This window comes from Dipodomys ordii, unplaced genomic scaffold, assembly GCF_000151885.1.
Source record: "Dipodomys ordii isolate 6190 unplaced genomic scaffold, Dord_2.0 Scaffold2, whole genome shotgun sequence".
Classification (NCBI taxonomy): domain Eukaryota; kingdom Metazoa; phylum Chordata; class Mammalia; order Rodentia; family Heteromyidae; genus Dipodomys; species Dipodomys ordii.
The window spans coordinates 12,356,686-12,380,297 of NW_012267218.1; the positions used below are offsets into that span (position 1 = coordinate 12,356,686).

At 43.1% G+C, this 23,612-nt stretch overlaps 1 protein-coding gene across 1 annotated transcript in view; it reads left to right on the forward strand.

Moving 5' to 3' along the window:
- Kcnk10 (potassium channel, two pore domain subfamily K, member 10) overlaps nucleotides 1–23,612 on the forward strand; it is a 132,087-nt gene that overhangs the window by 42,724 nt on the left and 65,751 nt on the right. Inside the window, 2 exon segments of the mRNA XM_013014619.1 lie at nucleotides 7,007–7,348; nucleotides 16,451–16,504. Coding sequence (XP_012870073.1) covers nucleotides 7,007–7,348; nucleotides 16,451–16,504 — 396 coding nt within the window.

A 23,612-nucleotide genomic window follows, 5' to 3' on the forward strand; every position in this document is an offset into this window, starting at 1 on the left:
ATATGAGAATATCACTATGAAACACTTTCTTATAGTTAATATGTATCAATAAAATAATTATTTTTTTAAAAAGTAGAAGGCAGCCAGGCACTGGTGGCTTAGGCTTATAATCCTAGCTACCCGGGAGACTGAAATCTGAGGATCATGGGTCAGAAGTCCAGGCAGGAAAGTCCACGAGACCCTTATCTCCAGTTAACCACCAGGGAAAAAGAAAGTAGGAGGCTGTCCTAGAGAAAGAGGATAAATCAAGATTTGGCTGCTGGGTTGTGTGGATCAGAGAGGGCACCTCTTCGGCTCTAACAGCTACTTTGGCTGCCAAAGGCAGTTGTGGCTGGAGCCCCAGAGGTGGAGTTGGTTCCTTCTTACCTGTCCTTTCTTCTTCCTAACACTGTGTCTCCCCACCTGCCTGGAGTCTGCTTGGCCTGGGGAAGCCTTCTGGGGACCCCAGACAGGCTTTGTCCTGGAGCTATTGGGAAGCTCTGAGAAGGTTGCTCCAGAGAATCCAGAGCAGAGATTGCGTGGTTAATGAGGGTGAGGAGGGGAGATAAGGGGTTTGCCTGCCTCTGCCCATTGTTCTCTGCCTGGGTCACCTGGCAGGCCAGGTTGCTGGGTGGCTGTGTCATTGCTGAAGAGGCTGCAATCCTTTGGGGTACTACATCTTTCTTAGTGTGTGGAGGAGTTGAGGTACCCAGTGTTGAGAGTCTGAGGACAAAGCCAAACATGCTAACTGCCTCTAGTTTGTGAAGAATTCTTCAAGGTCACTTTTCGGTGCTTTAGTTTTCTCACCTGAAAAGTGGGGTCATATAAGGATCATTCCCCTCCTCAGAGGGTCTGTGAAAACAGGAACATGCATGCATTTTATGTCTTGAGGGACATTTGGATGTACTGGGGATTGAACTCCTTGCCTTTTTATCTGTGATCTCCTACCTTAACCACCTGACTAGCTGTGGTTATTATGTATCCACCTACATGCCCAGCCCCTACCCCTAAGATTTTTTTTTCAACTCTTTGATCAATTCTAAAGGCAGTGATGTGTCATGCTCATTGACATACCACGTTGGCAAACAGGGTATCAAGGAAACGCAAATGCTTGGTAGTTAAATGAATGCATGAATGATTCAGTCAAGTCTATGGAAGCTGGGGGCGTGGCTCAAGTGGTAGAGTGTTTGCCTACAAAGTGCATGATCTTGAATTCAATCCTCAGTACCACTCACCCTAAAGAAAGACATTAAGGGCAGGGCTGGGAGTGTGGCTCAGTACTGGAGTGCTGGCCTTATCAGGTACAGGCCTTGGGTTTGACCTCATCACTGAAAAAAAGAAAAAATAAAAGGAATGGCTGCCTTACAATAAAGTCAAGTGGCAAAATTGGCAGGCACAAATTGTATTTTTCCCAATACTGACTCTGCCAAATAAAGAGAGTACATTTTAGATGGAAATAGTGGTATACACCTATAATGCCAGCTATTTGGGAGACAGAAATTAGGAAGGTTACGGCTTAAGGTCAGCATGGAAAAAAATGAGCAAGGCCCCATGTTACTAAATAAACCAGATTTGGTGGTATATGCTGTAATTCTGGCTACTCAGGAGGTGAGGTTAGGAGGATCATAGTCTAGGCTGGCCCCAGGCAATAAGTTGGGGACCTTATCTGAAAAATAACAAAAAAGCAAAAATGGGTTGGGGTCATGGCTGAAATGGTAGAGTGTCTGCCTAATAAATGTGAGGTTTTTCAGTTCAAACTCCAGTACCAACAAAACAAAAACAACAAAACAAAAACCCTCAAAATCTTAATCTTTTTTTTGGGGGGGGTCCGGTTGTGGGGCCTGAACTCTGGGCCTGGGCGCTGTCCCTCAGCTATTCAGCTCAAGGTTAGCACTCTACCACTTGAGCCACAGCACCACTTTCGGCTTTTTTTTCCTGCTTATGTGGTGCTGAGGAATTGAACCCAGGGCCTCAGGCATGCAAGGCAAGCGCTCTACCACTGAGCCACCTTCCCAGCCCCCAAAACCCTCAAAATCTATAAGCAGGAGGAAATAAGGGAAGGGGTAATAGTATTCAACAACAATTGTATGCATTTCCTTACCTACATAACTGTAACCCCACTGTACATCACCTTTACAATAAAAAAAAATCTATGGGAAAGCTTAGATAAGGAAGGCCTGCATAATATAAACCCACTAAGAATTAGTTCAGCCATGAAAAGCTGTTTACCACATTTGCTACTATAGCTACCTTCGTGTAGACAAACATGAAATATGCTAAACATTTATGAGGAAATAGGTTCTTTAAAAAATTGAAGGAATATTATCTTTTGAAATTTCCTTCTTGACAGTTATCTACAGCGATTTTCCTGCCAAATATTCCTTTGTTGGAGTTAGGAAGTATTCTAGGCTATTATTTTGTACGGCCCATCCATTATTGATGTATTCTATGGGAAAGAACTCCATCACCACTAGGAAACGGAAGCAGTCCATCTCAGACTGAAATGATTTTATGCTTACCTGAAAGAAATGCTATTTTCACTTTTAATTAGAAAGGCCTATCCTTCAGAAATTGCCTTGTTTCTTATTGCCCTGTTCTAACGCCTACAGAAGAAATAAATGACTTTGCAGTCAGATTCTTCATGTTTGACTTTGGCTCTGCTCTGAGGACACTGTGCCTTAGCTTGGTCCTGTAACCTGGCTGCTTTCGGTGTCTTGATCTGTGTAGCAGGGACTGTGTGGTGGTCATGTGTATGGGCCTGCAGACTGGAGGCAGGAGAATGGACCCAGAGACCCAGCCGCTACAACAAAATGTCTCTGAACTTGCTGGGTGGGTGCATTTCCCCTGCCCTGCTCTCAGCTAGAAATAAAGTGTACAGGGACTGTGAGGGCATTGTTCCAGGAGACTCTGAACTCCTCTGGTGTCTGGCTTTGCCTCTGTGGCAACCTGTCGAACTTTCCTTACTCTGTAGTTAATCTAAGACACATCTATCTCTGTTCCCACATACAGTGCTACACAGTGTGTGTGTGTGTGTGTGCGCACACACACGCACGTGGATGCATACTGACATAGTGTCTGATGACCAGCCTAATTCCCCCAAGCCTTTCTCATTTGCTCTCACCCATACATTCCCCCTAATAAAATCCAACACCTTTAACCCTTTCAGTATATCTGCTTCTGCAAGTCCTGGACGCACAGTGTAGTAAATCTTGTAGTGAGACTTGAATGCCAGGCCCGTAAGCAGAAACACATCTGATCAGTTGATGAGAATGTTGTGATCAACCACAGGCCCGCAAGAACCTAAGTCTGTGTTTCATCTAGAAGTAATAGATCACCATGCTCATTCAGTGGAGGGTCTTTATAAACATTTGTTTAATTGCTATAAAAAAGATGATATACATAAGTCAGATAAAGTACATTTCTTTATGGACAATGTCACCCTTTCCCTCACTCTTTCCCAGTATTTCCCTCCCATCCTCACCCACAAGTTGTATAGTTTATTCTCAACCTAGTATCCAGTGAGTACCAATGATGCATTTGTTTACCCTTTGTCCCTCCATTTCTGTGCCTCCCCTTACCCTCCCAAAGACAGATAAATGAGCAATAAATAAATAAAAGGAAACAAAAACAGCAAAAAAGAAAAAAAATCCCTCTTGTTTCCATTTCTTGGAGTTCATTTCAATAAATATTATTTTGTATGATCAGATGCGCAGAGGCATTGCGCTTTTGTGTTTCTCCCCTAAGGGTATCTACCCTCGTTTGATCTCACTCTGTGACTGCCAAGAAACCTGTACAATTTATCATGTCCCAGTGTATTTTAGATCTAGCTTCTGCATTTAAGAGAAAACATGGGCCATTTGTTTCTCTGGAACAGCTTATTTTTACATTTCTTGAGGACCCAGCAAGGTCTCTCTTTCTCTCTCTCTCTCTCACATCACCTATCACAGATAGCAAATGGAGAGGCCAAGTGACAGTTTCAAGGTTGCCCAGTGACTAATGAGCTTGGGTTAGAAACCCTGGTTTCTCTTCCAGTGCACTGCAAGCTCAGGCTTTGGCAGACTCTGTTCTAACTCAGCTGGAGCTGGCCTAAAAAAACCTTTCTCAAGTCCAGTTCTGCACAGCCTCAGGGATGCTAGAAGATCTGGAGACATCCGCCATGCAGCTCAGTGAAGGAAACTTGGCTTTACCTGACCTCCCTGCTCAGGCTTGTTAGCTGGCACTCGAGAGTGTGTTCCTTCAGTAAACCCCATCATGGCCCAGCCCCTTATGTCCATTCAGTGTTCAATAATTGCTTGTTGAGGTAGTGGTCATTCTGAGGAACATGTGGGTATGTAGCAATAACAATATGACATTGTATAGCACACACTATGTCCTATGCTGGGAACTCCATGAAGTTTTTAAGGGTAGTGAGGGAGATAGGCAGGCTGAATATGCCTGGAAGAGCCCAGGAGGTCTTTGTGGAGGAGGTGGCTTTGGGTTGAGGCTGAGGAGGATGGGATTTTTGTCAGGGAGGTGAAGGTGTCCCAGAGCTGTTGATTGGTTGCCCCTGTGTGCTAGGCTCTGTACATAGGCTGGAGATAAGGGGGCAAAGGGTAGTCATGGAGGCTGCTCTTGGAGCTTTCAGGCTAGTGAGCTGGAGGAGAAACAATCAGATTCCATCAGCAGACTGGTGAATGGAGTGCTGGGCCAGAGAAACCTGATCTAGTGCAGGGTGTATTAGTTTACTGAGGCTACTGTAACAAGCTGTCCCAAACAATGCTAATTTATAATCATGTGGTTCCAGAAGTCAACTACTCAAAATTGGTCTCAGCTGAATTGTGAGTAGAGATGGTTCCCTTTGGAGGCTGGAGGAGGTGGGGGAAACATTTCCAGCTTTGAACCTAGAGGAATCATATCCCTTGATTTATGATTACATTTCTCCCATGTCTGCTTCTGTCTTTACATTCTAACTTTACCATCCGCTTGTGTGATTATTCCAGGCCTACCCATAATATAAGATCATCTCCTCTCCCAGAGATGCTTAGTTTAATCACATCTCCAGAGGCTATTTTCTTACACGATAAGGTGACCTACTCATAGGTCTTGGGTATTAGGATGTGGGCATCTTTAAAGGCTGTTATCCTGCCTACCATGGGGTATGGAGAAGAGGTACTTCGAGAAGTGGTGTTTAGCCCAAGATCTATGGGTCAGAGCTGAATGGAAGTAGAAGCAAGGACGTGACTTAGGAGGCTCTTGGATTGGTTCAGACAAGGTGTGATGCTAGCTTGTGTAAGGCCGGCGGCCATGGGGAAGTAAGAGGCACAGAAGACGGAGAGGCACAGAAAGGCAGAGAGAGTGGGAAGCACAGACAATGTTAAAGAAAAGCCTATCCCAGGATCACCCCAGTGCCCACAAGTACCTGCAAGTGGGAAACTCAGGAGAGGGGTGGCGAGAACACAGTACTCAGTAGCTGTTGCTAATTTAAAGAGTATTCCGAGACTCCAGAGAATCTTGTTCTCATGTGAAATCCAGGTGAAATGGATACAAACTGGGCAGAGTCGTACTCACAAAAAGACCCATTTCCAAAGAGAAGAGGGTGATTTGAGGGCATAGGAGCAGAGCATGATGTTTACATATTTTGAGTCTCCTAATTGTTCACCCAGACAGCTCCATGTTGTCGATCATTGATATTTTCATAAGATGGGATTTGAACTCAAGGTAGGCACTTTAACCTTTGAGCCATGCCTTCCTCCGGCACTTACAGGTATTCTAAATGAGGAGTGACATACTTGATCATTGATTCAATTGGCCTGCATAATGGAGTCTGAGCAGGTTAGCTCCCCCTGGAATGAATGGATTTGCTTGCTCAACTCAGGTAATTAGGTTTGTCATCTCTTAATTCCTTATTTATACAACAGGCAGGCCATAGCAAGGCAGAGGCCATAATGAGAATGAGAATAACAGAGCAAGAACAAAATAAAAATGTAACCACTATCCACAGAACAGTTCCTTGAAAGGCACGAGAACTTTACGTTCCCAACACTGTCTTGAACTTCCTGACATTGTGGAAGGGCCACCAGCTTAATGTATTTATATCTAAGACAGAACAGAGAACCTTTACAGAGAACCAATGACCTTAGAGAATTGTTGGTGTTATGAAAACCAGGGGAAATTTCCTGTCTAATGGCTCCTTACTGGCAGACAAAAGAAGAAAAATACTGTCACTAATAGATCAGGAGTGGTTACATCCAAGATAATGCATTTCCTATTAAGCAATACAATTGGGAATTTCTATTATTCCTATTGTTTCCCCACTCCCCCAGGAAACCAGGTTAATAGACTTAAAACATCGCTCTTGCTCTCTTCCCTAATTATAGCCACCTGTCTTTTTCTTTGTCTTTACTACTTAATCGTTTTTGAATGCCCAAACCTCTCTTGTGTCTAACTTTTGGCTTTTCTCCCTTACAGCAAAATCATCCTTTCTCTCTTTTTCTCCTCTCTCTCTGTCTCTCTGTGTGTCTCTCTCTGTCTCTGTCTGTCTGTCTGTCTGTCTGTCTCTCTGTGTTTGTTTTGTGACAAGATAGGCCTTTCAAGTTGATGAAGATTCATCTCTTCTCCCGTACTGGGATAAAAAGCTGAGCATACCTCTCCTGTTTATTTTTCTCCAAGTTGAACACTGCCTGTTTTTCAAACGTGGTGATCTGTCATATTTCCCGCACACTGCTTAACCAAGGGTGCTAAGGGAAAGAGATGAATTATAAATAACAGAGAGATGACTTTCCAATATAGACCTTTGTGGAAAACAGCATTTCAAACCCTATCAGCACACTGTACTTTAAAATTAGGACTGCTGGCATTTGTTTTTAAGAACTACAAACAGGCACCTAGCAACTGATCAAGTTCCCTCACTGCAGGCTGGGTGAACCTTTTTTTTTTTTTTTTAAATCTTCACATCTGAGAGCTGGTGCTTTGTTTTGGTTATTGTATTTGTCAATAAACTCTCTTTCCCCCTCTCTCCCCTACCCCGCCTCCCCGCTTGCTCCCGCAGTGGCGGTCCCTGCAGCTGTCCCTCCAGTGTGCCAGCCCAAGAGTGCTGCTAACGGGCACCATCCGGCTGCTCCTCGCCTCTCCATTTCCTCCAGAGCCACGGTGGTAGCCAGAATGGAAGGTGCCTCCCAGGGGGGCCTGCAGACCGTCATGAAGTGGAAAACAGTGGTTGCCATCTTTGTGGTCGTCGTGGTCTACCTCGTCACTGGTGGCCTCGTCTTCCGGGCTCTGGAGAAGCCCTTCGAGAGTAGCCAGAAGAACACCATCGCCTTGGAGAAGGCCGAATTCCTGCGGGATCACATCTGTGTGAGTCCCCAGGAGCTGGAGACTTTGATCCAGGTGAGCAGGGTCTAGGTATGTGCTGCCAGATCGGCATCCAACAACCCGCAGGGAGGGAGGGCAGCTCTGAGTTCTGCCTGGGCTGGTGATGCTACTGTGGTTTAGGGACATCTTCCCTTTGGGGTTGTGATATTTGACCTGAGACATGAGGGGTGTGTGACTCTGTGTGTGTGTGTGTGTGTGTGTGTGTGTGTGTGGTGCAGGGAGAGGGATCACTGACTCCAGTGGCCTTAATGTGGGACCTGGCCATGTCTGCTATCACCTGGAATTCGATCTGGAGATCATGAGGCAGCAGCAGACCAAAGGAGGTTGAGATGTTCAAGTTCAAGCCTACCCCTGTGTTCATTAACATCCTGGTTCTGAGCTTTTTGGAAAATATTGGAGTAAGAAGGTTGCCGAGAAACCAAAGAATGGAAGCGGTTGAAACATGAAACAAGCTCTGTGTATGTGTGTGTGTTGGGTGGATTACTGGTCCCAAGTCTACAAGGATAAAGGAGAAAAAAAGCTCCAAGCATGTGGATGAACAAGCTGTTGGTGGCTTGAGAAAACTGTGTGTTTTTCCCCACTAAAAAAAAAATTATCTTGGGCTGGGAAGGTGGCTCAGTGGTAGGGTGCTTGCCTTGCATGCTCGAGGCCCTGGGTTCGATTCCTCAGCACCACATAAGCAAAAAGAAAAAGCTGGAAGTGGCGCTGTGGCTCAGGTGGTAGAGCGCTAGCCTTGAGCTGAAGAGCTGAGGGACAGAGCCCAGGCCCAGAGTTCAGGCCCCACGACCAGACCCCCCCAAAAAATTATCTTTAAGTGGTTGTACAAAGGAGTTGCCATTTAATGAAGCAGTTTATGAATATATCTTGATCAATGTCATCCCTTTCAACATTTCCACCTATCCCCTTTCCTGTCCACTCCCCCTCATCTTCTTAATTTTGTAGGATATACATTGGATTCTTGTCTGAATTCTCCCTCCCGTCTCCCCTTAATTCGCCGGCCTCTTTCCCCTTGGCCCCACCCTACGCCTTTTGAGTACTTCCTTTCTGGTGTTGTATTTTGTTGAACTTTGACTTTGCCTTTCTAATGAATTATACTTTGTGAGTTCTTCTTTGAATCTAGCATATTTCCACGAATACATTTGTATACACTTACATACCACCCAATGTATTTACTTATAAGATTGTAAGCTAGCTTCCACGTATAAGGGAAAATACACATGCATCCTTTATTTCTCTGGCCTGACTTACTTCACTTAACATATTTTTTTAGGTCTTATTTTTTTTAAAGGTACAATATCACTCTTTCTAACAGATGAGTAAAATTCTACTGTGTGTATATACCAAACTTTCTTGATCCATTTGTCCATGGAGGGACATCTGGGCTGATTCCGTACCTTGGCTGTGGTGGTTGCACTGGTGATTTTTACTGTATCCTGGTTTGTAATCTTTTGGGTAAATGCCTGGCAGTGGAATGGCTGGGTCATAGGGTTTAATTTCTGAGGATCCTCCACACTGCTTTCCAGTGTGGTTGAACAAGTTTACATTCCCAGCAACAGTGTATTAGGATTCCCATTTGGCCACATCCTTACCAGCATCTGTTATTGTTTGTTTTCTTCATAATGGCCATTCTAACTGAGGACCATGTTGTTTTGATTCGTATTTCCTTTGTGGCCAGTGATGTTGACTATTTCTTCATGTATCTATTGGTGACAGTTTTTTTTTGTGGGTTTATGGAGATGAAGTCATAAGGCTCAGAGTGATTATAATCATCAAGTTTGTTTTTTCTTTTTCTTTTTTTTCTGGTCCTGGCAGGGCTTGAACTCAGGGCCTGGGCTCTGCCCCTGAGCTTCTGTGAGTAAGGTTTGTGTTCTACCATTTGAGTCACAGCTCCACTTCTAGCTTTTTGGTGGCTAATTGGAGGTATCTCATGGACTTTCCTGCCTGGGTTGGCTTTGAACTGTGATCTTCAGATCTCAGCCTCTTGTGTAGGCTCGAGCCATCAGTGCACAGCTTAATCTTGTTGTTTTTTGAACATTTTCTATGTCAGGTTTAGGGCTAAGGCCTGGTGTCCATGAGACCTTGGATGAAACTTGGAAGAAGTGAGGCAGGGCGGGCTTTGTCGGGAAGGACTATGGTAGTGGAAGGATAATCAGGAGAGTTGAGAAATCTGGGAAGCCTGAAAAAAAAGAAGAGCCAAATCCCATGAAGAGGGAAGCGGTTGAATGATCACTTTAAGGACTCTTCTTTGGGGGATAAGGACACCAGCTACCGATGAGGTCGCAGATCTCTCTTCTAGACACCATCCTGTCCCTTAAAATGCTGGGGAGGAATGGATGGCCATGACATTGATGGAGACTTACAGGGAAATTTTTATTTTTCTGGATGTTATAAAGTTTAGAAGGAAAGGAATGAAAAAGATAGCTTTTACCAATCCTTCTGGCTTTGGGATTGTATTACATTTTAATGGCTACCACCGTCCAGAATTGTGTAGCAATGAGAAATCTGGATTGGCTTATTATTTACTTATTTCAAACAACTCTAAATGCTAATTCTACTTATGAGTGAGCATCTTCATAGCAATAACATTTGTTTAAATTAGTCTTAGTCATATAACTTGCTTCTTAAACAGAAGAACAAATTTCCTCACCTTTGGGATTAATTATGATTTTATAACCATTTTTGCAATTTTTATTAAAATGAATCTTTTCCACATTAAAATCCAAGGGTGAGAATGTTGAAAGGAGTGCTATACATCAAGATATAGTGTATTCGGGGCTGGGAAGGTGGCTCAGTGGTAGAGCGCTGGCCTTGCATGCCTGAGGCCCTGGGTTCGATTCCTCAGCACCACATAAGCAAAAAGAAAAAAAGCCGGAGGTGGCGCTGTGGCTCAAGTGGTAGAGTGCTAGCCTTGAGCTGAAGAGCTGAGGGACAGCGCCCAGGCCCAGAGTTCAGGACCCACAACCGGACCCCCCCCCCAAAAAAAGATATATTGTATTCATAAACTGCTCTGTTAAATGACAATGCTGTTGTTGCAGTTACTTAAAGGTAATAATAAAAATATTCTAAAAAATATCTGAGGGCAGTGTTTTATATCAACCTTTCATAGTAAGGGAATTCTTTTGCATGGATGGCCTAATTTTATTTTGTTTGGGAAAATGCTACCCAATTTGTGTTGATGAGCATATTGGACCAATTGATGCCAAATCTGAGGCCTTATATACAATAGGGAGAGAGAAACAATTGTGGAGTAGTTTTAAGTAAGAATATCATTAAGTTTGCACATAGTGTTAAGAGATATGCTGGGAACATTTTTTTTTCCAGTGGCACATAATTACATTAGACAGTAATGTAGAAAATGATCTGAATTGAGCCTCATAACACAGTTGAGAAAAGGGATCATGTCGTAATATCTTTGCTATGTGTATGGCCTATACATTACTTTATATCCAATTACTGCCCAACAGATAAATGCTTTTGAGTGAGATATCAAAGTACATCTTAGACACTGGTGATGTCACAAGACTTGTGAACTTACTTATTGATTAATTCAGTGCTAATTATTGTCTATTCTTTGATTCTTTATTACATAAAAGAGCTCAGAGGCAATAATATAGATAACAGGATGGTGGAATGTTGGAAGTCTTAATTCTGGTGCTGGTATTAAGATGTGTATTAAGACAGGAGATTTCCCTATTCTTAGGGTGCTGAAAGATTAATTATAACAATGGATTTAATTGGACTGTGCTGGTACAGGGTAAAGGGTAGATAATTGCTGCTTTTGCTATTCTTGTTTACTCAAGGAGATAATTGTTTTTCTGTTCTTCCCCCCTCTTTTATCTGTACTAGTACTGGAATTGAATTCAGGGCCTTGATCCTGTCCCTTAGCTTTTTCACTCAGGGCTGACACTCTACCACTTGTGCCACAGCTCCACTTCAGGCTTTTTGCTGGCTGATTAGACATATGAGTCTCATGGACTCAGTCCTGGTTGGCTCAAATAATGATCCTCAGATCTCAGCCTCCCAAATAGCTAGGATTACAGATACAAGCCATGGGTGCTTAGTGGAGCTAAATCTTAATGGGGGTCAGTGGAAGGGTGGTTAGAATTGCCTTAGTGAGTGTTTGGAAGGCTCTGAAGAGACTTGTGGTTGTGGAATTTTTATCCTTTCTGAATGGAGTCTCAGGTAGTCTAGTACTTGGGCTTTAAAATGTGCTTGATGAATTTGCCATCATTTATTAAACAATGACTGCATATATATTACTGAGCCTCATTTTGGCTCTTCCTATTTCTCCAGAAAGTAGTCTTCTTCCTCCTCCTCCTCCTCCTCCTCCTCCTCTTCCTCTTCTTCCTCTCCTCCTCCTCCTCCTCCTTCTTCTTCTTGTCCTCTTCCTCCTCTTCCTCCTTCTCCTCCTCCTCCTCCTCCTTCTTCTTCTTTGGGGGGGGGGCACACCTGGACACTATCCCTGAGCTTCTTTTGCTCAAGGCTAGCACTCTACCACTTGAGCCACAGCACCACTTCTGGCTTTTTCTGTGTGTGTGGTACTGAGGAATTGAAACCAGGACTTCATGCATGCTAGGCAAGCACTTTACCACTAAGCCACATTCCCAGCCCTGAAGTAGCCCTTCTTATTGATCCATTTTACAGCCTCACCCCTCACTAGTGACAAAATCAGAATCAAATCTGACTTTCTCCAAGCCCAGAGCCTACACTTGCTCACTTAGATTTTCTTCCAGGCTGGACACAGTAGATAATAGAGTGTATACCGAATCCTCAGGAGAAATCCACTCAGATGGCCTGGTGGAAGAGCTCCATTGTGAGAGGCAGTGCTTGCCCACTGATATGGAGTATCTATCATATTCTCTCTCTCTCTCTGCTGAATTGGGAGCCTTCTGCATACATAAGGCTGTGGTGTGGGAGTTTTGGCCTCTGGGGGGGAACTGACCTGGTCCATCAGCTGTGCTCCTTGGGTATGGGAAACTGCATGAAAGACAGTGTTTCAGGCTGTAGTCTTGGGCATGGACCTTTGATTGATGTTATAGTAACCATAGCTGCTATTTTGGAGCTAAGGACAGGGCTAGAGATCATGAACTGCCTACTTATTCTCTTTAAGAGAGGAGATGTGGGAGTAATTTTTCATGGTCCTTGACCGTTTTCCAAGGCTGTAGCATTGCCAAGACCCACAGCCCTCACTCATGTATCCATTTATACATTCACTATATTTATTGATTGCCTACTCTATGTCAGACAGTGCCAGGTACTGGAGCAGAAAGGTGAATGCCTCCAAGACAGTTATGGTCTTTCTTTTTGGACTTTGCAGCTAGCATGACCTAATATTCCAGTTTTTGTGGTTTGAGAGTAATTGTTAATATTACCCATTTATCTCTCAGAAAAATGTCCTGGCTTCAAAACTAAATGATCTCTGTAGATAGTGAGAGAGGCAAACCTCATGCATAAAATCACATAAATACATACAAATGACTTCAGGATGAGAGTTTCAAAGGAGAAGGAGCTGGGGTCATACGAAAACTGAGCAGAAGATCTGACAGTGCAGCAAAGGGATTTGAGTATTTGTGGGTATAACTGCCAAGATTCTGTGTTGGGAAGAAGAAGTATGAACCTCCTGCCTGAGGATTTGGGCAAGATGGACACATTTGGCAAGAGGTCATTTTGTAAAGGAACTTGGTAGACAATTAGGCTGGAGACAGGCAGGTACCAAATCAGGCAAAGGCTGATTTTGGATCTTACCTTAAGAAACTGCAGTGGTTTTAAATACCAGGATGCCACGATCTGATGAATGAATCAGTTGCTGTTTGGTCCTTTATGGAAACCCAAAGGGTAGTAGTGGTAATGATAAGTTGGCCATTCATTTATTCTTTTCATTCAACATCTAAACATTTATAGAGGGCCAACTGTGACACTCTGATAAGTGCTTTGCTCTGGAATTCTGAATTGATTTCATCCTCGGTGGTGTCAAAATTTACTTCTGTGGCACCCTCGGTGGGCCCTCCATTTGCGTAGTAGTGCCCTTCTTGACCCCCTGGCCTCCAGCATTCACATTTGTCACCACATTTCTGGACTCGATGAAGATTGCTCATCTCCCTCCTTACCCATGACTGAGCTCTTCTGAGGTTGAGTTATGTGTGTTTTATTGATATACTGGCATGTGCCTAACTCATGCCTTTTTAATTTCATTTTGGAGATCATGAACTCTTCCTTCAGGACTTTCAGAGGAGCCAAGCAGAAAATTATTTTGTTTCTTTGGGACACAACTTTCCTTTTGGTTTGTTGTCAGTATTGCTGTCAACAAATCACCTCTCTCTTGCTTATGTGTGAACAGATTTCCTTGGTACGTATATTTTCCCAAAGCTTTACATATTTGGAATGAAAGGACTTCAAGGAAAGCAGACAATCAGAAAGTATTTTGAGATATTCATGTACCAGGCTGTGGAAATGTTCCCTGTGACTTTAGAATGTGAGGCTAGACCAGCCCTTCACTTTCCCTGAGTTCAGACAGCAACCCAACCTCTGGTGAGTGCAGGTTTGGGTCCTTTGTGCCCAGGGACACAATTCTGAAGTGACTCTTCTTGGTTGTTGACATGGAGTCAGAAGCTCTGCCCTTTAGTCAGTGAATCAGTCACACAGAAGATTGCTCATTGCATGCAAGATTGGGCCTGTGGCCCCCAGCTTGCCTCTGCAGGCCTTGACTTCATTATTATTACTGCTTTTCTCCCTGGGGTTGTTGATTCTGTCTCTCTTCTCTGCAGAAGTGCTAAAGCTTTTAAGCTGCACATTTAAAGAGGTAATGGAAATTGGCAAGCCCCTGGAAAATGAATTTGCAAATGAGAATTCAATGTTCTGAAAAACAAAACCCCAAATCTCCTATAAAAATTAAGCCAAGACCCAGAGATGATTGCTACTGTGCTGACCTTTCTGTACAAATGCACCTATGTTGGATCTTGTTTGAAGTGTTGCTGTATACACAATGGGTGATTATTTATTATTTGATATATTAACTTGATGTATTACTTATTCTTACTACTCATAATAAAATGTATTTAAATAACTACATATATACTGAATATCTTGGATATGTCAAGCTCTCATGATTCTAGATAATGATTAATAATAATAAAATATAAAAACAACAAGCGCAAACATATGTCTTCCAGGAGCTTGCAGCAGAGCATTTGCTAGCTCACACTTACCAAACGCTTACTTCTTTATTTGCTTTATATAGAGTAGCTCATTCAGCCTTGACAATGATCCTGGGATGGGAGCAAGCAACAGAGGAACACAAAAAGGGAATAATGTGTCCAAGCTTAAGTGAGAGACAGAACTGAGATGCATAGTAGCCAGTCTGGCTTCAGAATTAATGCTTCTTTTGACCACTACTCTTGAGTTGAGCAGAGAAGCTTGGCTTGGATAGTGAGTCCAGTGTGTGTGGTTCTAGAGGACAGAAAGCACTCAGGACATTATTACATAGCGGGAGCCTTCAACTCAACCCTCAGGACCCCTGAGAAAGCAGCGGGGCGGGTTGGGGGTCATTCACCTGAAAATGTAATCTGGAGAGTGATGATTGCCTGCTTGCTCATCTCCTCAGGGGTTCGTGGCTTTGTGAGTTTAACATAAGGTGGTCAGGCTGGGTCAATGTGTTCTGTATGCAATCAATGTACATAATTCATCACTCAGGCTTGCAGTTGTGTAGCTTATCAATGTGGATTGAGAACATTTATTTTTCCCATCTCAATGGAAATAGGAAGCAGAGGTGAAAAGTGTGGTTCAGGTGAGCTGTACTGAGTAAGGGAGGATTTAACCTTTTGTTCTGTAAAAAATGGGGACCAGAAATACAATTCTGACGTGTTTTTCTTGTCCTGGAAGGTGACTTATCAGATAAGCTTTAATAAAATGTGTATAAGCCAGACAGAGTTTATTTGTAAAGGATAGCGGAGGTCAATGTTAAAGGAGAGGACTTTAACCAGTCTCAGCGAACACGTAACCGCCTTTTAACCACTTGGTCCCTGGTTGGGTTCTTGCTGCATCTTGTTTCATTTGTAAAATGAGAGAAGTGTCAGGACCCGTTTATTACAGGGGTTTAGTGGAAAGGATCCAATAACATAAAAATGCTGGCTGCTATGATGATTTTAAAGGCCATTCTGGATCTTTCTTCAGTCTCTAGAAACTGTTTCCACTTTCTAGTCTGCCCCCTTATCAAACTGTGCTCATTAGGCACCTGCTGCTCTTTGGTACTGACCCATTCTCTAAGAGGATGCAAGACATGGCATTTTATTTATTAATATCGTACAAGAGCAGTAAGGAGTCTAAAGAAAACAGCAACAACAAAAAATAAGACAGGAGGCTCTCTCTCTCTCTCTCTCTTTCTCTCTCTCTCTCTTTCACTCTCCCTCACACACACATACACACACACACACACATGTGCATATACCACACCACACACAAGATTTTGCTATTATAGCCCAAGCAGTCTGTAAACTCATGACACTGTTTCCTTGGCTTCCTGAGTCCTGAGATTACAGGACTGCGCCTATCCTGTCTAGTTCATAATCTCTCTGTCTCTCTCTTGAATGTCACTGATCATCAATAGAAGGAATATTAATCTTTCATTTAGTTCACACTGCAATGAATCAGAATCACTATAGCTTTTCTAGCCTAGTAAATTAATTATTTTCTTCATCTTTCATGTCAAGAATTGAATAGACTCGTGTTAGATAGGAATAATCTAAAGTGAAGATACATCAGTATTCTTCTCAGGACCAGGGAGACTTTTTTCTTCCTCTTCTTTAACATCACTTGGCAAATTTGTTATTTGGTCAGCGGAGGTGGAACCCAAACTAAGATGAAAGGGGGATGGTTAGTTACTCTGAACGCTCATTGATCATATCAAAGCGCGCGTGCGCACACACACACACACACACACACACACACACACATCCCTTCCCTTCCTTAAGGCTCAGTGCTTTCCTTAGCGTTGAACGTATCTTTCATTTTATCCTGTGAGATAGTCAAAGAGGGAAGAAATATTACAGTCTACATTTTAGGCATAATTTGGAAGATAAGCAAGCTCCTTCAAATGTGCCTGGGTCGGTCATTACATATACCCAAGGTACTAATGCCTCGAGTGCTGGAACATCTCCCATTCCCCGCCTACAGAATTAATGTAGGATCACAGGGAAAAGCCAGCCTGTCTAGGACATGGGCTATGTTAGCCAAGCTGGCTCATCCGGGGTTTCTTTTATTCTCCACAGATTCTTTGTCTTCTTCTTCTTCTTCTACCTTCTATTGGTGGCATTCACTGCATATTTATAACCAGGTTGTCAAGTTCTGATGAAGGTCTGCTGCATGGCAGGCCTCCTCTGGGGACCCGAGAAAAGGCTAGTATCTGCACATAACTAAATACTCAGTGCTGACGGTATACCCTCCCCTTGGTGCCTTCTCTTGGGCTTTGTGTGGCACGTGGAGATGGTGGAACAGTGAAGATGGCCACTTGGTGATGGCAGATCCACTCAGGTCAGCACAGGCTTGGCTGCTAGACTGACAATCTCCCTTATGGAAAGAATGACAACCCGTGCATTCGTTTCCTTCCTGTATCCTGAGCCTTGTGCAGATAGTTGGGATGTCCTAGCTTGGGTGTGAGCTGGGGTGGTAAGCAAGCTGGGTCAAGAGTGATATGGGAAGAAGGAAGACTCAGGGTGGAGAGAATCTACCTTTCCCGCATTTAGCACAAAGGTCTTCCTGTTAACTGCCTGTATGTGTGTGGGGGAGGGGGGGACTTGACCCAGAGCCTGGGCAATATCTCTTAGCTTTTTTTGCTCAAGGCTAGTACTCTACCATGTGAGCCACAGCTCTACTTCAGCTTTTTGGTGGTTAATTGGAGGTAAGAGTTTCATGGACTTCATGGACTTAGTTGTCCAGTCTGGTTTTGAACAGCAATCTTCTGATCTCAGCCTTCTGAGGGAAGGGAAAAGCCAGCCTGTCTAGGACATGGGCTATGTTAGCAACCCTGAGGGTTGCAGGCATGAGCCACGGGCACTCGACTTCCTGTTGACAATTCTAGTAGCATCCCTTGCTACATGTGCCACATGTGTGCTGTGGACCAGGAACTTTATTATTCAGAGTCTCACAAGTCCCACAGGCTCAGTAACAACTATCACACTCAGTCATGGAGGCTGAATTAATCTATGTACAACGAGGTGTTCAGAAAAGATTCCAATTCTTCTATCATTACTATATAAGAATGACAAGGTACAGTGCATTGGGCACTATACCAACAACTCTGCAAAGAAGATATTACTAGTTCCTAGTCTTACAGATGAGGACAGTGAGGCTCAGGTAAGCTGAATAACTTGCATAGGCAAACATTTGTTGCTTTGTATAAGAACTTTGTGTTGTAAGGACCATAGGGAGAGAGTAGAGGGTGCTGATCCCCTCTTCCCGTCTGTTTGAAAGAAGACTTCCATGAAGAGACCGTAGAACAGCCTGGCTGGGTGGGGCTGAGAGTTTCTTTTTTCTCCCACTGTTTGCAATTTTCAGACACAGCCTTGTTCTTGGTGCAAATTCCTTTGCCCTATGTCCAGCACAGTCGCTTCTGAGTCTGTAAAATATTTATACGTGTAGTGCTTCTGAAGCAGGAGAGAGGAAAAGCAATGTGGCACACAAATTAATCTCGGCGTTCTGCTTCTCACCTACGGCTCTTCTGCCACCCATGAGTGAGGAGATCCTGCTGGTTTGGGGATCACTCAGGGCATCTTTGAGTGGTCATGAACGTGGTCTGCCACACCTTTCTCATAGCACTTTTGTGGTGTTCCTTCTGTCCATTAGTAGTTGAAAGCCTACTCCCTTTTTATTATACATAGGAAGTTGCCTTCCACACTCATTTCCTTAGCTTACCTCAACCCCTGACTTAATTTCTAATTCATAAATAGCTTTGCTGACAGTGCCCTGTCAGGATGAAGAACATTTGTAATGTAGAGCCACTACTGTGTTCTCAGACCTGTGTGTGTGTGTGTGTGTGTAACATTTAAATATCTTTTTATTTCTTTGCATTTTTAAATTGTTATTGTAAAGGTGATGTACAGAGGGGTTACCGTTACATAAGTCAGATAGTACATTTTCTTTTTGGATGGTGTCATCCCTTCCCTTTCTTTCTCCCCAGTTTTCCCCTCTCATCCCCTCCACCCCCGCCCCACCACAGATTGTCAAGTCCATTTTCAGTGTAGTGTCTAGTGAGTCCCACTGCCCTCCATTTCTGTGCCTCCCCCCTTACCCTCTCAAAGACAGAGAAACGAATATACGAGACAAAAGGAAAACAAAAACAGCAACAAAGAAAAAGCTGCTTGCTTCATTTCCTGGAGTTGGTTTTGATAAGTATTATTTTATATGATCAGATGCAAATAGGCATTGCGCCTTTGTATTCCTCTCCTAAGAGTACCTTTTTCTTTTGACACAAGTTTTCACTTGTCTTCAAACTTGGCTTCAAACTCGTGATCCTCCTGTCTCTTGTCTCTCATGTACTGGCATTCCAGGTATGTATTACCATGCCTAACTCAGTCCCTTTCTTTCTGTCCAGTGAAATGTGATTAGTGAAATGACTGTGCATTCTAGGCTGCACTTGAGCTGTGGGCTGAGCGTCATTGAAGCAGAATCCACCGTTTATTCTGCAACTGTCCTCCTGCAGTAAATCCCATGGCCACCTGGGCTGTCACTCTCCTTTCATGTGGCATGAATTGGTTGATTTCTTCAGCTAATCTGAGACAAGCTGAGTGATTATGGCTTCACTTTTGTTGTCTGTTTTTTTTTTCTTTTTTCTTTTTTCAGGTGCCCCATTAGGGAACAGAGAAAAGGGATGATCTCATGAGTACACAGATCACAGGAGAAAAGCCCCAGACAGTTACGAGTCCCCAGTGGACCATCAGTCTTCTCCAGGCTGCACCAGCACTCCGGATGGCATCTTGTGCTGTCTGGAATGGTGATTTATGCAGCCCCAGCATTGCTTCCTGCAGGGGGTCCTGCAGGTGGGAGGGGTTACCTCCTCCTCTCTTCCTTCATGTCAGCCTCAGACCTGGTTCTCGCTGTGACAGGTTGCCATTTCTCTCTTAACACTTTCTTGCAGTGGTTTTACTGCACGGTGTGGGAAGAGGGAATGAAGGAGAGTGAAAAGGAGGGATGCACGGATTCTTTTGGATCTTGTCATTTTCTACTCTATAAAAATTACTACACACACACACTTTTCTTGGGAGAAGGGAAGGTGTGATTGTCTCATTTTTACTATGAAGTAAAATATATTCCTCTCTCACCTCTGGGAAGATTATGTGTCTAGATTTATTACTTGGTGTGTTTATTTGTTTATTGCTGCCATAAGGATTCACTGTTGAGTCATTACTTAGGCAGTTGGGTAGGTGCTGGAATCTAACCTAGAGGAAATTCAAGAAGGGATGGATTAAAATGCAAGGCAATGTTATCTGCTCTTCTTCCTCTTCCTGCTCTTCTTCCTTCTCCTCCTCCTCTTTTGCCACCTTTTCTGCCTTCTCTTCCTTTTCCTTATCTTCTTCTTTGTGTGTATGTGCCTATATTGGGGCTTGAACTCTGGCTCTCTCTTTTTCAACTCAACTGTTTCACTCATGACTGGCATACTATCCCTTGAACCACACTTCACTTCCGACTATTTACTTGTTAATTGGAGATGAGAGTTTCTTGGATTTGTCTTCCCAGACTGGTTTTGAACCTCCGTTCTCAGATATCAGCCTCTTGAGGAGCTAGGATTTATAGGCATGAACTTCCAGTGCATGACATATTTTCTTACCTAATTGTATCTACTGTCTGTCTATTTATCTACCTGTCTGTCTTGGTGTTCATAAGAGGCCTTGGAACTTGGTAATGGTTGAATTTGTGGTTGAACAAATGATGCCCACTGAGTCTGAGATTGTGGGCTAAATTTAAACCTCTGCCTTGATTAAAACTCGGCCCTGTCATACCTTTTGAGCTCAGTTCATTTGGACAGTTCATTTGTGCCATTTCATTATCTGTGTACTCAGGCATTCTTAATGGGCTGAGTTATCTTCACTTATTTAGTATGAACACACTGAGATTAAAAACGCTAAAGCAAATATATTTAGTCTTAAAATGTTTTACTTGAGCTCAAGCCACTAAGATCATTGAAAAACACTTTAGGAAATGAATAGGAATTGAAACTACAAACTCATTTAGAATTATTATTACTGTAAAATGACCCTTCTGTGTATGCACACTTATACACATATGTGTTGAAAAGTCAGAGTTTTTAAATGATAAATGATAATTGGATGAGGAGATAAATATCTGAATCTTGATTTGAGCATTCCATTGTATTATATCTATCAAAACATCTTGATACCCCACAAATATGTACAGTTTTTACTCCCCAGTTAAAAGTGTTTAAAAAATGATGGTCCTAATTCAAGTAAGTTTGGGTACCTGTAGGAGAGTCTTTCTTTTCTCTTTTTTCCCACTCCCTCTTGCCTTCTCTTTGCTTCTCTCTCTCTTTTTCTTTATCTCTCTCTCCTTCTCTCTCCCCTTCTCCCTCTCTCTTTCTCTCTTTCTCTCTCTCTCCCCCATCTCTCTTTCCTTCTACCTCTCCCTGTCTCTTCTTTTTTTTTGGTCCGGTCGTGGGGCCTGAACTCTAGGCCTGGGCACTGTCCCTCAGCTCTTCAGCTCAAGGCTAGCACTCTACCACTTGAACCACAACACCACTTCCGGCTTTTTTCTTTTTTGCTTATGTGGGGCTGAGGATTCGAGCTCAGGGCCTCATGTGTGCAAGGCAAGCACTCTACCACTGAGCCACCTCCCCAGCCCCTCCACCTTCCCAGCCCCTCCCTGTCCCTTCTTAACCTGGTAGGTAGTACTGGAGTTTGAGCTGAGAGCCTTGTACTTGCTTGGCTTGTTTGCTCAGCTGCAATCTGCCACTTGATCTGTGCCTTCTGCCTGGCTTTTTGTTAGTTTGGAGATGGAATCCCACAAACTTTTCTGCTGGGACTGGCCTCAAACCATGATCCTCTGGATCTCAGCCTTCTGAGTATCCAAGAGGATAGGTATAAGCCAGTGATATCTGGTTGAGAGCTATTTTTACTTCTTTCTAATGATGTTTTGCTTTAAGGAATTAGTTCAAGCCATCCGTAACTTCATTACGCTTGTAGCAACCCTTATGCATAATTTTCACAAAACGGCTTCTCCTAGGTATTTGGACAAATTCCCTGCTTTATGGGAGATTTGGGTGGGGGAGGGGAATTTACATCACAGATATAAAACCAGTTAATATTGGTTACTAGGTGGAGCTGTTCTTTCCAGGTGCTCTGCCTTGATGCTTCTGAGCTTGAACCTCCCACTCTCTGACCCAGTGCTTCTGTTTCCCTGCTCTCTCCCTTTGCAGATATAGATATATGTGAGCGTATATAGCACACACATACATATATGTATACATATATATGTATATATCTATATCTATGTATCTGTTTGTCTATCTATTGCTGGTCCTGGGATTTGAACTCAGGAGTTTATGCTTTCTAGGCAGTCCCTCTCCCAGTTGAGCCATATCTCCAGCCCTTTTGGGCTATAGGTATTTTTGTGAATAAAGCCCTTGGATTTATGCCCACCTGGACCACACTTGTCCTATTTATACTTTTGTAGCTGGTATGATATCTACATGCCCCCATGTCTAGCTCTTATGGGTTAGTTCTTGTTCAGGGTTGGTCTCAAAGCATGATTCCCTGCCTCCTGGGTAGCCAGGATTACAGGTGTGAACCAGTCTTATATTTTAAATTTTATTTTGAGTGCAGAGCAATTAAACTATCATCACGCCAAGAGCCCAACCAAAGTTTGGGGTCTTGCATATTGGAGGCAGTAGTCTAGTTAGAAATGATTATTTGTAGTGTCTCTTCCACCTAAATTCTTGGACGATGACCATATTCCTTCATCCCTGTGTAGGTGGGAAGATGGCAAGGTGACGTGTGTTCTGGGTAGCCTAGGTAGAGGAGGGAGAAAAACCATGACATTTGGGCTAGGTAGGGCTTGACTCACGACCTCTCTGCTTCCCACTGCTTGATAAAGGATCTGTGACTTTTCATGTGCCTCTCTCCTCATCACTAGAGTGCGAATGATACTACTTTTTTTTCTTTGCAAGTTATGGAAAGGATAAATCAGAATAAAACTTCGAACACACCTGGCTAAGTACAGTCACTTAACAAATGTCAGTTTCCATTTCTTTTCATCTGACAAACACTTCCCTTGAGGAATAGATGTGTAAACATTAAAGACATATAAATCACATAATTCAAGAAAAGCGAAACTTGAAAAGGCATCTTTCTTTGGATTTTGTTTGATGAAACAAATAGTCATCTCCATTTGTCTTTCATGCAAATCTGCATTTTTATGAGCTTCACTAAGTCTGCTTGTGATGTTTATGTGCAGTTTTCAAAATTGTGAGACTTGCTTAAACTTAAACTCTCTTTGCAGCTATCTGGAAGATGCAAAGATCAGGTATTGATGGTGACTGAGCCTAGATCTGTCCCAGAGGGTTGTTTTTTTTGTTGGTTGTAGGGTTTGAACTCTGGGCTTGGGCACTATCCCTCAGCTTTTCAGCTCAAGGCAAGCCCTCTACCGCTTGAGCCACAATACCACTTCTAATTTTCTAGTGGTTTATTGGAGATAAGAGTCTCATAGACTTTCCTGCCTGGGCTGGCTTTGAACCGTGATCCTCAGATCTCAGCCTCCTGAGTAGCTAGGCTTACAGGTGTGAGCCACCAGCACCTGGCAGAAGGCTTTTTGTTTTTGTTTTTAATTAAAATAATTTTTTTAACCAAGTAGGCTCACCAGAGTTGGATAAAATCATGAGGATATAACCCGTGGTTTAGGTTTTGTGGTTTGGTTTGATAATGCTCACCCAGCACAGGGAAAGTGAATATTTTACCAGTGGAAAGAACTCACCATCTGTCTCCTTTCAAAAGCAGAGCAGAATACATTCCCTGGGTGAATAAATGGTCCTTGTCAATTAAACTGATTTGAACCACTAGCAAAGACATTTGTCCACATCTGATGCACACAGCAGGGTTTTGAATTCTGGTATGCCAGGATTGGTGTTAGAAATGGTGACTGGCTATATCCATCATAGTGTTTCATGTTCTTAGAACAAGAAGGAATAGTCTAAGGATTCAAATAAAAGAGACTTTTTACTATTATCTAGTCAATCATCTATTTGTCTGACAAACCTAGCCTGCAGCTTCTTTTTATACCAGCTC